This window comes from Onychostruthus taczanowskii, unplaced genomic scaffold (assembly GCF_017590055.1).
Source record: "Onychostruthus taczanowskii isolate IOZ18803 unplaced genomic scaffold, ASM1759005v1 scaffold41, whole genome shotgun sequence".
Classification (NCBI taxonomy): Eukaryota; Metazoa; Chordata; class Aves; order Passeriformes; family Passeridae; genus Onychostruthus; species Onychostruthus taczanowskii.
In genome coordinates this window covers 5531942-5549432 of record NW_024501571.1, presented here as the reverse complement: position 1 = coordinate 5549432, position 17491 = coordinate 5531942, and the positions used below count along the sequence as shown (strand labels likewise).

At 44.3% G+C, this 17491-nt stretch overlaps 1 protein-coding gene across 1 annotated transcript in view; it reads right to left on the bottom strand.

Annotated features, from left to right (window-relative positions):
• Window positions 1–9267: 9267 nt before the first annotated feature.
• Window positions 9268–17491, bottom strand: part of SFMBT2 (Scm like with four mbt domains 2) — an 89758-nt gene continuing 81534 nt past the window's right edge. The window contains exons 16-20 of the mRNA XM_041413410.1: window positions 16203–16378; window positions 14585–14757; window positions 12588–12836; window positions 11416–11544; window positions 9268–9408 (exon numbers count right to left, since the gene is read on the bottom strand). Coding sequence (XP_041269344.1) covers window positions 9268–9408; window positions 11416–11544; window positions 12588–12836; window positions 14585–14757; window positions 16203–16378 — 868 coding nt within the window. The remainder of the gene's footprint in view (window positions 9409–11415; window positions 11545–12587; window positions 12837–14584; window positions 14758–16202; window positions 16379–17491) is intronic.

The window sequence follows — 17491 nt, the reverse complement described above, 5'->3', positions numbered from 1 at the left end:
CCCTCAAGGAGATGACATTTCAGGGCTTTATTCCAGGCTTAAGTAGATCCTTGGAGGCAGAGAATTCCTCAGATGGTCCAGGTTCCTATTCTCTCCTTTTGTGCTTCTCTCTATTGTCCTCATGACAGAGCACAAAAACAAAGGGTCACAGCTGGAACTCAGGAGCAGGGCACTGAGTGGCTGTGGTTGGGGATCCACTGTGCTCAATTCCTCCTTGGCCAGGGAAAGTCCTGCTGTGGAGGCTCTGAGCAGAAAACTGCACTGGTAAAATGCAATTAAGGTCAATCATACATCCAGGAGCTCAGCAGAGCTTGCAGTTTTCCTGTGCAAACCTAAAGTTTCACAGGTTGGATGTTCAAGGTCCTTCCAGCTATGAACAACAGTCAATTTCAGAGCAATGTTTGCATTTTGATGTGGTGATCTCCCCCAGCATACTCTTCCCTACAGATAAGTGTGATCTCACCTTAAATCAGTGGGAACATGGTCCCTGATTTCTGCAAGGTCAGCAGGTCTGAGTGACAAGTCCATGAAAGTTTTAGTAACACTTTCTTCCCCTAAACAGGTCCCTTTTTTTGCTGGCTGTCATCTTGGGAGGCTGCTGATTGCCTTGGCAATCCACCCCATCCATCCATCCCATCCCATCCCATCCATCCCATCCCTCCTTCTCCATCTTAACCATGAATCTTCTGCTTTTACTTTTCTTAATTGCTACTTTTATTAATTATTAATTAATCACCTGCCAGACTGAGCTTTTCCAAATGAAATGACCACTCCATGGCAACACCAGCTCTGTGGTTTTGCCTGGGAATATCACGCTTCATCATCCAAATGCCATCACTTTTTTGTTTTACATGCTGTGGAAGTGCTGGGGAAAGGCTTGTTGCTGGAGGTCTTTGACACCCATCTGAAGGTCAGGTTAAACAAATGCCAAATAGGAACAAGATTTGTCTAATTGGTTCTGTCTTGCGGAGGGAAACAGTCAACCTGACACCTCAAGGTGTCCTGCAGCACTATTTTTTTCTCTGGTTTTAAGATTTTATGACATATTAGAGAAGACAGCATAATTACAACTTCAGCTGAGATGTAGTTATAAAATCAACTTACTGTAATTGAGTACAGACACTACAGCAAGAGGTGTATCAGTCTTAAGTAAATATTGCAGCAGTAGAGGGACTTGGAGAATCATTAAATTTCACAGAAAGGCATGAATCTTGAAATTAAAAAAGCAATAAAACTGCTATCAACAGCAGCAGTAACAGCAACAACATGGTTATTAAAAACAATAATTATTTGCCTTGAAAGTCTGTCTAGAAAGCTTGGGAATGAAATATAACTACCTGCTTGTTTTGTTCATTCTGTATGCAGGAAAGAAAATGGTGTTTCCTGAGAGACCTGAAAATATAACTTTTGTTTTGTAGGTGCTTTTGTTGTGGGGATGGTTGACTACATGTTAGTGTTCATACTTCCACTTACGTGGCTGCTTGATTGTGTCAACAAATCAGATCAAGTATCTAGAAATCTTTCACAAATTAATTGCACATGAGAAAACACTAAAAATGGATGTGTCTTCAAAATTTTGGTCTGTGATACCAGAAGCAAGACTGGTTGGTAGGTATTTTTCCCCTCAGGAAATGATAGATGGCAACCATATTTCATGTGTTGAACATTAATTTTGAGGAACTCGGAGTATTTTGCCAGGGTTTGACTAAAATCACTTTATATTCTCCAAAAATTAGCTCTGCAGAGCTCTGTGTCTTGCCTGAGCTGGGACAGAAATTTAAAAACTAATGTCTGACCTTTGCATTACTTTAAAATGACTAAGTAATGAGCTATGGAGAGACACATGGATTTATTTTCACCTCTGGATCCTGAAGAATACCATAAACCATTCAAGCTTTTGCTCTTTTGCTTTTGTAATGCCATCAGATTCACTCAGAATTATTTCCTTTGATAAATCCTTCCCATTCTCTACTTCACCTTTCAGTGAGCTCTTCTGTGGTCCAGCAGGCCATGTGTCAACACCCAGCATTCCCACTGGTCTGATGCTTTATTCCCAAGGCTGGACAGGTCACTTCACTGACCACCTGCACTTCTGCCCCTCCCAAAGCCTGTTCCTTTAGGACAGCCTTATAAGGAGTCAGACCACAGGATTATCATCCCAAACTTGTTTACATTGTAAAATAACAATTTTTCAATGGCTTGATTCTTTTTTAAGCCACTCTATCCCCATTTGCTTGCCCATGGTTGTGGTTTTGCCTGATCGACAATAGCCAGTCTCAATGAAATTGGAGAAACGATGGAACACAAAGGGAGAAATTTTCTTTTTGCTGTATCTAAAAAAGGCATTTAAACAGGATTGATGGAGCAAAACCAAAACTCATCCAAAGTCTTGTTAGCCAATTCTGTGGATTCTGTGCTCACTTTCTCCCATACACACATCAATGGAAGCTGTCGGGGTGTGCACCACCCTGCTTTCACTGAGGCAGAGAGGATGGGTGAGGACACCAGTGGCAAATGCTTGGTAGCCAAGCCAGCCCAACAAACAAGAGACCTTTGGAGCAGGACTCAGGATGCCATTGAGAAGTCTGAAAGGTGACAGGACTTGCAAAGCTGGAATTTAAGCTCAGCACAGTTTATAAGTGCAGGGAAAACATCACACAAGGCACGTAATGCACACAAGGTTGTGTCTGGAAAGCAGGTATGTCTGAAGCCCATCCTTTGGAATTCACAGCTATTTTTTCCCCACTGCAGAATGGCTTCCCCCATCTTCAATGGCTTCTGTGCACCTGGGGAAGTTTTATTTTCTCTCTCCCTACTCCATGTGCTGCTGGAAGTCTCATCCTGCCACCATCAGCTCCTCTGTCACTACACCCTCCTTTGCCTTTTGCTCACTGAGTTATTTTCATTCCTGCCTTTCATCCTGCTCCCATCACATTCTTAAAGTGCCCTTGGATGCTGTTGTGTCTCCTCACCACCCACCACCTCTCTTGTTTCATGTCCTGCTTCTGGGAAGAACTTTAAGATGCATAAACCCAAATTATTCAGCTTGGCATCTACAGAGGGCTGAGCCAGGGAGGCTCTGTTGTACCTCTGGAAGTTTGGGGGCTTAGTGAAGGCAAAACTGATCCAGACAGCTTGGACACACAGATACATCAAAACAGCCCTGTCAAACAAAAAAGAAACTAGCCTTGAGAGATATATGACTTATTGTTACTTTATTAACAACGTGGCTTACAACTGTTTCAAGTAAAAAGGGATTTCAATTCTGAATAAAAATTAAAATATAACTCTGAATATAGATTTTCACTTATTTACATGGAAACATATATACAGAATAGAATCTTACAGCAAACTGACAACATGCCCTTCGCCCTGGGAACTTCAAAAAGTAAAAACACCAGCATTGATTGATTTATATGTATATATATATACACATACATATACACGCACATATATATACATATATATATACACACATATGTATCAACACACCAAAGGGATTATATACACAAACTTGGAGTCAAAACCTTCAGTACAAACTGGAATGCAGAACAATTCAAAGTTTTCCAACATGCACCACCACGAATGGAGGGTAACTGCTGGTTGTGGAGCCAATTCCTGCTGCTCCATGAGAGACAGGAGGGTTTAAGTGCTTGCCTCATCCTACACAAGGCACGTGAAAAGACTCAACTCCCCTCCAAGGCTGCTTCTGAGACTTTCACCTCCCTTGGAATACACAGGACAGCCCTGCCTGTGCATGTGAAAGTGTCATGGCACCATTCCCCAGGTGTTTTCCAGAAAGCAGGTCCCTGAAGGTGAAGGCTGCTGGAACGACTTGGCACATCCTGGCCAGGTTTGGCAGAACAGGGATTGGGAAATGGAATGCACGCATTTACAATGTAAAAAATTACGGACATTTTTATGTCCATAATCTCCAGTGAGGCTGGAGCAACATGAAGCTGGTGGGGTGCCTTGGGAATGAGCATTTTCATCCTGTCACAACACAGAGCAGAGGGTTCTGTACATCCACAACCTGAACTCAGGGCAATGTCACCTTTTCCTGTGGGAGAGAGCTCAAGTTTTAGCCTGATATTTCCTATGGAGCTCTGGAAGGTGCAAGAGGAGATTCTTCAGCCCCCAAACTCCAGAAGACACACAGGAGTTGGGTACAATAAAAAAAAGACTGATTTTCCCTCCTATCCAGCCAATGAGCCTAAAGAAATCTGAGTCTGCTTTCTCTATCTCCACTGGGAAAACAAAATTAGAACCTTTCAGCATTGTAGCTCTGAATCTACTGCCAGCTTCTTTCCCTCCTCTCACCTGGCCCCTGCTGGGACTCAAAAACCATCTCTGCTGTGAAACAGAAAAGCTTTTGGGGACGATGTTCACAGACCCCAGCTGTGCTTCTGCTCTGAGAGGTCCCTCTCCACAAAGACAATTCAAGTCCAGAACTCCAGGCTCCCTCCTCCTGAAGCCCTCTCTCTCCTCTCCCACATCCTTGGCAGTGATCAGGACTTACTTTTTTCACTGCAAAAATTAACACGATAGATTAAAAAAAGAGAAAGGCCACGAGTATTTGTAGCTATGACCCAGGTTTGTGTCTTCTCCAAGAGAATTCCCATCCATGGCACCAAATCACTGCAAAACCACTCTTACTCTGCAGGACAGCTGACATTTAAAGCACTGCTGGGCTAGAAAATTCTCATCTTTGATGACTGACTCACATTCTACACGCAGCCATTAACACCATTTACACTTCTTGCTGGAATATTATACCAAAGAATAAATGAGACCATTAAAGGCTTCTGCTCCTTTGTAGGGAGTTCATGAGCACCTAAGGACACAAGCCCTCTCTTGTGAAGTCTGACAGACTGCAGCTGCATTTCTGCCTGCTAGGAGAAGGAGGCATTTAAATTTTCTGTTAATTAAGTGCAGACTTTTTGACTTCTATGTGAGAGAAACTGGTGAAGAATCAGTCCCACAGCCCACATGTCTTGAGGGCCCTAACACTAACCTCAGTTATTTCTGGATCAAATCCTGAGTAACAGATTCCTTTAGTTCTGGGCCAGCTGATGTGATAAAAAATATTATTGAGGGAAAAATATACATGCATCCACATTTTGAAAGAATTTTTACATAAATATACTGTATAAAACATGTCCTAAACACCCAGTATTGTGGGTGAAGGAGTATTTGTTGAGTGTATCCAAGTTAAAAAGGGTACAGTCACAACAAAAAAAAAGAAAACTAATGTTCAAGATGTTGCAGATTACAGAAAATATTTCCTGGAGTAAGGAATCAGCTTTGCAATCCCAAGCAATGGAAAATACAGCGTGACATATCTTAGCACCAAAATGGAGCCCTTGGGACTGTATTTATCCACGCATAGTAAAGCTGGTTTTAATGGTGTTCAGTTGCAGCATGTTGTTCTCTTTTGGCACTTGAATTTGGAAACAAGATGAACATTCTGAGTTTATGGTTTTCAACATGCACTGCACCAGAAAACCACAAAGTATTTGAAGTGCCCTGATTGTACAGAGCTTCTGAAACACTTGAGATGGCACAGCAGCTCTGCCAAATTCGATTTTGTGCCCTGAAAAGACCAAGGCAGGCTTTAAAAGGTGACTAAATGTTGATGATGGCAGCCCAACATTGCCTGGTTTGCCTTCAAAAGGCTGAGATGGGGACACGACACAACTGGGACAGGCTGAAGGTTAAAGCCAAGGAATGGTGACTTTCCAGTTTAAGGCAAATCAGCTGTTTGCCCAGAGTAAAACAAAGGCGTTTTGGTGTCCCAATGAGAAACTTTTTAAATCCCAGCAGACATCCAAATACATCTGTTAGCGTGGGTCAGGCCATCTCAGCTGGGACATGCATCTACTGGATGCTTCACTAAGGACAGGGTGTGCCTGGATTTTGGTGTTTTCTGAGGGCACACAGCATTTTTAGGAGGTTTCTGCACCCTGCAGGACCAAACTATCAAGGGTTATAGAGTATGGATAACACAAAAGAGCTGGAAACCCTGAAATCCTCCTAGACTGAGAGGCCCTTGTGCCTCTGAGAGGAAGGAAAAGCCAGGGTTTGGTCATCCTGGCAACTGTGTTTTTTGAGCTGAAAAAGGAAGAAAATCCCTGAAATCAAAGATCATTTTTCTTGAAGAGCATCCATGACAGCAGGAGGAAGGCAGGACAACCTACCAGGAAATCATGGACATTCCTTAAGTTAATGATTTAATCAAATTTCAGGGATGGATGCTTTGGGTCTGAAAAGTGGGAATTGGCTGATTCTGCCAAGGTAAGGGTTGTGAAGGGAGCAGGGACCTGCACATGGATCTGCTCAGCCTGAGTGCAAGCTCCAAAGAAGTGCAGACCAAGATGAGCAGGCACCATACACTCTCTAGCCCCCTATTTTTGTTCCAAAAATGCTCATCTTTGGTCCTGTGCCCGAAGAGCATCCAGCAACACCTGCACAGGAGCAAAGTGTCTGTGTCAGTATGCTGAAGGTCAACATCCAACAGCCCAGACATAACAGCAGGGCTGCTCCCCAGCCCTTGGCAGTGGCCTGGGATAACCATGAGGAGTTCAGCACTTCACAGCAGTGGCCTTTTGCAGCTGGTAACACAACAAACTTCAGGCCTGGATGCAAAATTCACAACTGGGAGGGGAGGTGTGGCTTCACCACTGTCATTAGTGCATCTGTGGAACTGCAGCAGATCTGAATTTAACTTAGAATCAATCAGGTCTGGAACAAAAAATCCCACGAACTTATAATGGTTTACACTTGTACACTGCAAAGTAAAGTGGCATTTTATTCCAGCAAGATTGGATTCCCATCATCTCCTTTGGAATACATTACTCCAAAGCTTTACTGATGTTCCAGAATTGAAATGAAGTCTAGGCAAAGGTAATAAGCTCCTTCTGATCTCTGTTCAATCTGAGCATATTGTCCAGTTAAACTCCACACCACTCATTCTCCACTTGTGTAAGGAAGTGGCCCAAGAAGTTCAGCTCCAGCTTTTCTGGAAAGCAACCAATGCAACAGACAACAGTACCCAATCCTGTATCTCTTCCCAACCTGCAGACTAAGAAGAAATAGTAAAGCATTTACCACCCAAGGAAAATGTTAGCATAAAGATTTCAGATTATCAACTTCTCTGAGAGGACAGAAAGTGATATATGAAGCAATACTGAAGAACAATAAAGTGAAAGACAAATAGTGAGAGAGAAATCTGAAGAAATAAAAAAGCCATTGTGAGATAAAATGAAAACTTTTTTTTGTTGTTTCATAGTTCGAGTTTTGAATATGATTTAACTTCCCTGAACAGCCAGTAAAGATTCCCATGTTCTTGGCTCAGTGCTTCACCCATTCCTTGACTGGCCAACACTAGAACTGGTTGCTCTCAGAGTCTGTGTGTGTGTCTGCTCCCAGTCATGCCTTCACGAGGAATTAGCTGCCATAGGAATATCTACAGTTACAAGGCGGATGGAGACAAAAAATGACATTTTTGCCGTGTGTCCCAGAAGGCATGAAATGTCTCTGACAAATCCCAGAGGCCAGAAACTCCAAGAACATCAGAGCAGCAGAAGCAGCTGGATTTGACGAGTAAAGGATCAGTGCTGGGATGCTGTTCAGCACACAGCCTTTCTGCTTCTCTTCCTTGGAATGTCCTCATGCACCACTTCTGACAGAATCCTCCCAGGAGCTGTCTCCTGCTGACAGATGTAACATCAGGACTGGGCTGAAGTGAGGAGCTGGGAGAAGCAGCCTCCCTGATTTTCTCAGCTGTTCTCTCACTTTGCTGGGTGCAATCCTGTCTTCAGAGGCGAAACACTGAGCAACACTTTCAGGGGACCCTGAGAGGGATCCAAAAGTTATCAAATCAGTTGCACTGACACATTTCACTGTCACTGTCAGTAGGAAATCCAGTCTAAACCCCAGTTTTTTTAATAACTGCCCCACTACAGAACCCTGTTTCTGGATTTCTGAAGAACAAAACCCCAGTATTTAATGCAGAGGTAACTAATACTGCCTTGAACCGATTAAAACTTGAAGAAGATCTTCAGAACAAAGCAACAGCTGAGAACAGATCCAGTCCTGCTCATCTCCCATATAAGAACATTTCTGATGAAGTCTCAGCATCTGGTCCAGCCTGCAGCAGTTGCACCAATCCCAGTCCTCAGTGACAAATCAGGAAACTTGCTGAAAACCAAGCCAGGAATTCCCAAGTGATGCATGGCAGAGTCAATGCTTCTTGCCTAAAACACCCTCTGGGCAAGATCTGGATGTATTCCAGAGTATTTATATCTGAAGGTCCTCCCTCTTCTCCAAAGAATTTAAGAAGGAATCCAATGAAGGAGAATGCAGCAGCTGCAGCCTGGTGATGGTCAGTAGGTTCTTCTGAGCACACAGGTCAGCAGGAGTCCCTGATCCAAGTCTGCTGTCACCTTATGGCTCAAAGACACGTCTTTAAATTGACTTGGGAGTTAAGATTTTGACTACGAAAGCCTTCATGTTCCTGTACAAGAATGGAGCATTGTACAGAACCCATCACAGAGATACTCAGCTGATTGTGCAGAGCCATCGTGGCTCAGGATGTGCTGCTGCCCCACCAGGTCTTGTGTCACCCCTGTCAGTCCACTGCAATTTTGTCTGATATCACAGAGATCCTGGGTTGAGTCCCCTTTCAAAATTCAATCAGGAATAACCATTATATGCCTGGTGTAACACTTTTTCCTTTTGTAAAACCAGAGAGGTGGAAGGAAAAAAAAAAAGCCCACTGACCACCAAGATCAAAGTTGCAGTTAAACCCCAGGTAATGCTACAAATGATGACTTACATTTCAATATGAAAGAAGAGTGTCAGAGCTGTCTAAAAGGAATGTTCATGTCCAGAAATTGTCCTAGACAAACCATGACCACCTGGAAATGTCTGACCCTTCTCCTTGGGAATGTGTCTGCCACTGGTAGGTTTGGTTTGGGGACAAACCACCTGATCTGTGCTGGCCTTGCACCACTGGGCAATGGGCTGGAGAGGCTCATGAGGAGAGATGCCAGCAGTCTTTCCATGTGCTTTACAAGAACAGAAAAGTTAGTTCCATTTGTAGCTCGTTTCTTTTTGTGTTTGTTTTTCTTCCCCCTATGGATTGTTCCCAGTGCTTCCAATTCCACTTGTTCTCGAAAAATAAAAAGCATATGGGGGAAGAAAACCCCTTGAACAAGCTGAAATGGTAAAAAAGACAGGGGGACAGGAAGGAATGCAGAAGTGCAGTCAGTTGGCATATTGTGCATAGAAAGCAACTTTTACTCTCTCGATCTGGTGGCACAGTTTGATGGCTGGACCCAGCTTCAGCTCCATGCACTCCTGCACCGTGGGCAATGTCAGCAACAGCAGGGCCTGGCCATCGATGTCCTGGGGAAAGAAACACAGGGAAAATGGTTTTGTTTGTGGACTCTGGAGGGCAGAATGCATAAGCAAGTTTGGAAGAACAAGAAGGGCAGCTTGCTCTAACAATCAAGTTCTTTTATCCTCTGCTTTTTTCTCTTTTTTCTCCCACTTTGACACTGCCCATCTCCTTTCCCTGAGATACAACATGATTTTTCAGAAGCTGTCTAGTGTCTCTTCATAGGTTCTCACCTTGACCCCAAGCCTGGGAAAAGTCTCCCAGCTGCTGAAATGAGGGATCACCTAAAGAACCTCTGCAGAGTCCACAGATCAGTCCATTTTATGCCTGAGGAACTGAAACAAGGGGCAGGCTGCAGAGAGACACCAGGAGACACAGGAGAGAGCTGAATGGAGAAACTGATGATGGTCCCACTGCCAAGTCAGATCCTTTCCTCACCTCCTCTGGCCCATGATTTGCTCAGCACAGGTTTATGTCTGCCTTGCTCCATGCCCTGTAGCCAGGTACACTCAGGACCTGCCTTGTTACACTGCTCCATGACCAAGAGAGGGGCCTGACCATGCAAAGCCCTTGCAATCTCTGATGTCCCACAATCACAGAATGGCGTAGGCTGCAAAGGACCCCTGCAGGTCATGCCTTCCCCTCAAGCACAACCATGCACCAAACTCCAAGAACCAGTAGCTCAGATGAGCACTTTTATTGGGAACCTCTGTTGGCTTTATGATCCTCTGCTTAATGAAGAGCTCAATTTCTCTTAATTCTTTAATAGACTGAGATGATCAGGCCACATAACTGCTTTTCACCCTTTAGGGAGAATCAGAGTCTATGCACAGCAACTCACAGCCAACATAAAACTCCCCAGGACAGCCCTGATTAGGCAGCATGAACGTAAGGAGAATTTAGACACCTGAAGTGCTGCTTTGATCAGGACTGTCCACAGCTCGGGTTCATCCTCCACTGAAGGATGATGGCACAGACCATTGCACCAGGGCTTCACAACGAAAAGGTCCAGTCATCTGTGTTTGATTCAATCAACTGCAAGTTTGATTCTCTGGCAAAGGAGAGACAGGGTTGGCTTCCAAGCCCTGGCATTGGTCCAGACTGGTTAACAAATGGTTGGAGCACGCTGTGACACAGCAACTGCAGCATCCTGCCCTGGGGAGTTTCACTCACTCCAGACTCACTCTCCACCTTCTCCCAGCCACAGCAACTGGAGTCATTCATGGTGAGGAATCAGAGACAGTTCAATGAGCAGCTGGCCACACCACTGACTAATTAAGCACACTTGTTTCTTCCTAACTGCTGCTCATTAGTGCTGCCCTTTACCCTCGGCAGTGGCTGCGACTCATTTGCCAAGGAATGGCTTTTTCCACAGAAATTGTACACACTCACACTGGCTTGAGATGAAGAACATGGGCTTCTGCTCCTGAAAACCTATCTGCTTAATGGGGAGAAGACTGGCATCTCCTAAATTTAGATCATCCACAGCTTGACTGGCAGATCTTCAGAGAAACGTACTCAGGAACTAGGTGTCTACACACTTAGGACATCTAGGTTTTAATGGCAAAATTTAGACAGCCAGTTTGGGCTTCAAGCAGCACTCTTCTGCTTCCCAGGTCAGTATTTTAGAACAGGATGGAACCCATGTGGCCTGGAGAAAGCCTGGTATGTACCAGGTAACCAGTACCTGTTTTTACACTGAGGTTCCTACCTATGGAACATCAGTATGGCACCGTGAACCGTGGCATGAAAGGACTAAACCTCCTGCTTTCCACAAGGGTTCTTCACAAAGCTACTGAGTCTCTGGAATCTCTGAGGATCTGGCAAGGCTCTGACTCAAGATTCTAAGGGTTTTCATGCCTTGCCAAAACTGGTGTTACAACCTGGCCTGATGAATCTGAAGTCTGGTCATAGTCTCTGTACCAAAGTCCCAGGCCCAGCCATCAAGGTGGGATGTCCTGTAACATGAAGAGGCACCACAGACACAAAGGGACAAGTGACAAAAGGACTTTTACCTGCTCCTGAAATATTTTGGCAAGGGGTGCACAGTCGGTGAGTTTAATAAACCTCACAACATCAGTCACAGTCCACTCCAGTGGGTTACTGTCCAGGACAAGCTTCTCTTCCTCTTCTTGCTTCATTTCCTGTGAGGAAAAAAATAACAAAGAAATGTTTTCATAATGTGGATGCCAGCTGGTCAGGGAGAGAGAAAAAGTAATTGTTTCTCCCAGTGGCTTGTGAGAATTTTTAGGGAGTTGTAGGTATGTGATAACTTGTTAGTATAAATTGTGGGGATCCCAGTTGTTGGTTTCTCTGGGTCTGGACTGAAGACACTTGAGATGGCAGTTCATGTTCAGACTCAGGTGTATATTATTTCTTATCAGTAAAACAGTCTCATTACTGTGAGTTCAGCAGCTTCTCATTAGAAGGCACAAAATGGCTAACAATCTCTTGTTCCAAAGTCTTTTAAGACTAAACTGTCCAATTAAGAACTGACACCTAGATTATTTTCCCTTTTAACCCAATAACTGATCCCAGAGAGCCTGTAATGTGGACTTTTCTGCCCAACTACAAAATGCCACCCAAACCCAGTAAGAAGGAGGAAGAAGCAGCATGAAGAAACCCAGGACAACACCCTGTGCCCTCCATCTTGCTTCCATCCACAACATACTAAAAATCCCAAACCCTAAATTTCTCACCAAGTGCTACACCTACACTACTCTCTAGAATCTATTTCACACTTTTGTGGATTCTGGTCTATGTTGAAGTCTAGGAAGCTTTCTGTTTGAATGAGGGTCAAAGTCAGTGCTCCCAGAGCAGACAGAGAAATATTCCCAGTGCCTTGGGCTTTCACAATAAACAATCTGCAGGTGGTGTTTTTTCACTTTGTTTTCCTATTCTTCTCAAGGACGATGTGTGAGAAAGATGTTTTTTATTAACTAGCCAATTAAGTGGAATGCATCGTATTGGTCTATAAAAACTGAAGAATCCTTTGTAACAAGGTCTTCTTTTCTCCTCTTGCAATTGGGTCCCCTTTCTGTTCTCGTGTCACTCTTGGCTCAAGGTTGACATCATCCAGCAAACTACCTCCTGTGGAGAACCAGGGCAGGGATTCCCTCCTCAGACCAGCAAAGTTTGGCACTGAAGGTTAATTTAGGAGGAGTGGTGCTATGAAATAGACACTCACTTCCTTGGGTGGCGTGCCCTTGTCGGCCTCGCTGCAGGCGTGGGGCTGGGGTCTGCGGCTGCGGCGGGCTCTCTCCGTGGCAGGAGGCCTGTCCAGCTCGGTGCTGCTCCGCAGGGTGACAGCTCTCCGGGGCCGGGCAGACGGCACCTCGGCCGAGGACGTGTCCGTCTGGTCATCGCGCAGCTCCGAGCTCGTCTCCTCGCTGCCCGTCTCGTCCTCCATGGCGTCCGCCTCGTCCTCCTCGCTCTCCTGCAGGCACAAACATCATCCAGGAGATGGACACAGCAGCAAATCCAAAGGCACGGGGTCAAACTGCACTCCCGTGGCCGTGCTGCTGCGGGGTAACATTTATTTTAACTGAATTACCTCGTTTTTGTTACCGCGCTAAGTGAATTAGCCCTCGATTTACGTTTGTTACAAAACGCAGCAGAAAAAAAAAAGTAGGTGGCAGGAAATTCTTTTTCTCCTCCCAACTAAAGGTCAACAGCAATAACTCATCTGGCATGAAATGTTCCTCTCTTGGGCTGGTATCTCAAAACTTGTGACGCTGCGGATGCGCAGGAGGAGAAATGGAAAATACTAAGAGGAGAAAATTAAATTCAGGTTTAAGAGGATAAAATGAAATTCAGATGAAATAAATTCAGAAACGGGCTTGACTTTAAACTTTCACATTGCTTCAGACTGGTTTGGGTGTTATTGCTCCTGAAAAAAGGGCAATTTTGGTGCCTTTTGAAAATGTCTAGATGTTCAAGATAGCACTCTTTAGTGACATTTCTGCAAAACTCAGGACAGAGGATTTCACCTAGATTTCTCTGCTTTCAGCCTAACACTGAACTGCTGGAGGTGAAGCCCTAAGTTCCATCTGAAGTATTATAGCAGATTCTTGTTATTTCTGTCACACAGGGTTTTACAAGCACTCACCAACTGATGGAAACTGTGCATTTTGAACTTTATATATAACTTGCCCAAATGGCTTGGACAGCTTATCTGTGATCTGAGTGTGAGCAGGCACCTAAAGCCATATGCTCAGGTCTTGAGTGAAAGAGCAATTTAGACAAAGATAGTTGTATTGGCTGAAAGCTTGAAAAACTTGGCTAATGGTCGATTTAGGCTTAACATAAGTTTAAGTTCCTTTGAAGCAGGTATAATCTAAGGAAATGAAGCAGAACTACACCTAAATGAGGACCAAGCCATGAAGATGCACGCAATCAACTGAAAGCTGAATAAAATAACCTACTCTAGCTGAAGTGCAGGGAATTTAAGTAAACCAATTTTATTTCACATTGCACAAAGCAGCAATCACTGGCACTCAGCTGAGGAAGTGAAACCACACATGAGCTCTGTTATTGCCACCATGGGAAAAGCCCCCAGAAAACAGCCCACACAGAACTAAGTCTATTCCAGGTTTAATTTGGACATGAATCTTTGCTGAGGCTCAGAACCTGTTGTATTGTACAGCAGACTGGAAAGACTGAGCCCCCAAATTCCATGTATTTGGGACACAAACCATTTGCTTGTATGCTAAGGCTTGATGTTGTGAGCCAAAAATATTAGGAATAGTTAATGAAAAAAACCTCTTTGAAACCACAATGGCTATGAGCTATTATTATTTATTACAATACTTGCAGATCTTAGACATGGATCACAGAGCTCCTTCACTCTGCTAAAAGCTGTGCAAAGCATACAACAGGCTCATCTGCCTGCTCTTCAGGAAGGAAATAAAATAAAGAGATATTAGAGCATGTCAGCCAGTGAGCACTGGAAAGGTGAGAGCAAAAAATCTGCTTGCTGCTTCTGAAATGGACAAGGTAAAAATCCCCAAAGTGCCCCAATAAAACCAGTCTGATCTTAGGAGAACAGAGCAGCAAGGAAGAATCCAAACTAGAAACTGGAAGTGTTCAGGTGTGGTGAGAAGCCCCCCAAAAGGAAAATGCAGAATGGGGGACTTGAAGAAGGCACCAAGGGGTTTTTGCTGGTTTATCCAGTGTGACACAAACCTCTGCAGAGCCTGCAGCATTCGAATCCACAGCTGATGATCTCCTTTTCTTCTGCACAAAGATGGATTTCCGCCTCTTTCTGCGTCTGGCTGGCTTGCCATGGCCACTTTTCATGTTGTTATTTTCCCCAATCGGTGGCTTAATGATTTTTTTCCTTTTCCCGTAATAATAAGCTGGAGAAATGAAGCACAATGCCCATTAAAAACTTTAACCACCCAAAGAAGGGAACCTTGGCTTGCTCCTTGCTACAACAGGCTCAGGACTGTACTCTAAGTGCAATTTAAACTTTAAAATACATTGATTTGGGGAGAAAAAAAAAAAGTACAGCATAAATAGGTCATGTTGGACTAGCACAGAGTGTTACAGCTCTTATGTATCCAGATTTATTGATGATGAATGAAGACTTCAGAATTTAACAATGTGTTTAGGCAGAGCTGAGCAGTGATTTGGAGGGAAAGAGGCCAACAAGTTCCAGATTTGATCCACTGCAGTTCTGTGTGAGGTAAAGTTGCTAAAGTTTTCAGCAGAGAGGGGAGAGGGCCAGCTAGCCTCAGTCATGTACAAAGGAATACGTTTTTTATTACTTTTAAATATTTTGTGGTCCAGGTTGAAATTAAGGATGTGAGAGCCCTCTGACCTTGCATTAAACATTTGTATTAAATATCTTTTGACACACTCTGGGGATTAAAGACACTGTCCTTGACAGCAAGGGTATCCCAGGTCAACTAAAATGGCCCCTGGCATCCACGTCAAAGTTCATAACTGAACTGAGCCTTTCAGCAAATCAATGGAGTTTTGAGAAAAAATTCATCAAGTCACATAAACCATCAACTTCGAGATGGGACAACCTCAGCTGGAGCTCCTCCAGCTCTTCATCTGCTACCAGTGGAAGCCAGGACTCCAGCTCAGGTGCAGGTTTCTACAGAAACCCATCCCCAGGGATCTCAGTATCCCCCCCGAGCATGTTCCTCCTTCTACTGGCACCAAACTGAAGAGAATTGCTTTAGATCAATTACACTGCTTTTTGCAACCTTTGTGGAAGAAGGACAACACTCACTTCCACTTTTCTAACCTGTCTGAGAGCCAATAACAACAGTAATATTGACAACAAAAAGCACTGAACACTAACAACAGCCTTCCTGAACAGGCAGGATCATGTTTAAATATTAAACACTCTGAGTAGAGAGTCAGTGTTCAAACCTTCCAGCACCTCAGCACTGTGGTTCTGGCCTGTGCTGGTGTGTATGTCAAGAACTCTTTACAAGGAGGATTCATCTCACCTAACAAAGCTGTCTCAGATGTAGCAAGTTAAAATCTCAGCTTCCCACTGCAGGTTCCTTTTATGTGCTCCATGTGTTAACTTTAGATATGAAGAAAATTCAAGACTTCCAAAAAGTAATTATGTTCGAACAGATGAATGAGGATGGAGTGAGAGGGACAGTTTTCTGATACACAATTCTAAGGGAACCTGTGGTGGCCCCAGAATTAAATAACTGCTCTTAGATGAGATGAATCCTCATCAGTATTAACATATCACACAACTCCTGTTCTTCACCACACACCATCTCCCACTTCTCTGTCTCCAGCCAGCACCAAGAGGCATTTTTCCAATACTCACTGTACTTGGTTTTGGTGTGGATGGAGCAGTTCTCGGGGCAGACCTCAGCCACCAGCACAGGGCTGAAGAGGTTGGGGCAGCACTCGAGCTTGGCACAGACCCTCCTGCAGAAATCTGCCACCTGGTCCGATGTCCGCACGATCTTCACGGTCGCCCTGTACGTCTTCCCCCTGTACCTAGGGAGGAGGATAGGACCCCACGTCACCCATCCAGCAAAATCCTGTGGTGCTGCACAGCAGACTCTCCTCTGCCAGGGAGAGATCCTCCCCAGCGACTTTTGAGAGAGTGCCTCTCTTGAGAATGCAGGCAGAACAGGTCTACTTTTTTTAGTGGCTCCATTTCAGATGGACTTGAGGAAGGAAAGGGTGAAATAAATTGAAGGTGTGGACATGGGTTGGGAAGGAATCTATGTGCACACTGGATATATCTGTAGATATGGCAAGAGAAGGAAAAAAATCTCAGTAGGCTTGCACAGGACAGCAAGCCCTTATTGTGAACTGATGCAAAGGTTTTGGGAGAGGGATGCAGTCTCTCTTCATGTGTTGACCCACGATGAGATGCTTATACACCTTGCAGAGCTTTCAGGTCACCAACCTGTGTTTGCACTGAACTCTCTAAGCCCTCAGTGCACTTTTGGTTTTCTCCACTGCCATCTTTCCTGCTCCCATATCCTGTTCCAGCTCCCAACAATCCCCAAGACTCATGGTGCCAGCTGTGGCTATCAGGACACACTCACTGTGAAGAAATATCTGGGTGAAACACCAATCTCTGCCCCCCCAGGACCAGATGACTTCAACACTCTTGAGATGTGGGCGCTACGAAACCTGAGGAACTCATCAGGAGTCTCTGGAGTTATTTAAAAGGGCTGCAGCAACAGGCCCTAAAAACTGATTCCTACAGGGAATGCTTGGAGCACAAACCCACAATGAAAGGTTTGTCTTAAATTTGCTACGCCACTAAAACATTTATTTCGGTGTTTCATATGAAGTGTTTCTGAGTGATAAATGGCTGAGAAAGATACAGTTACATCCCTGCTGTAGTACATTGTAGATGTGAACCCTGGAAAAGCAATTATCCCTGTAATTTATTAAACAGCAGCAGCAAGCTGTTGTAAACAGTGAGATAAGGTTTTTAAAACATCTCTTACGCATCCTGAGGAATGCAACACAAGAAACAACCGTGCCAGAGCCCGGTGCTGGCATTACAAATGTGCTCAGAGGAGGGAAAAGTAACACAAAACGAAAGAAAAAGAGGGAACAACAGTGGAAGAAAGATTACTGGATGGGAGG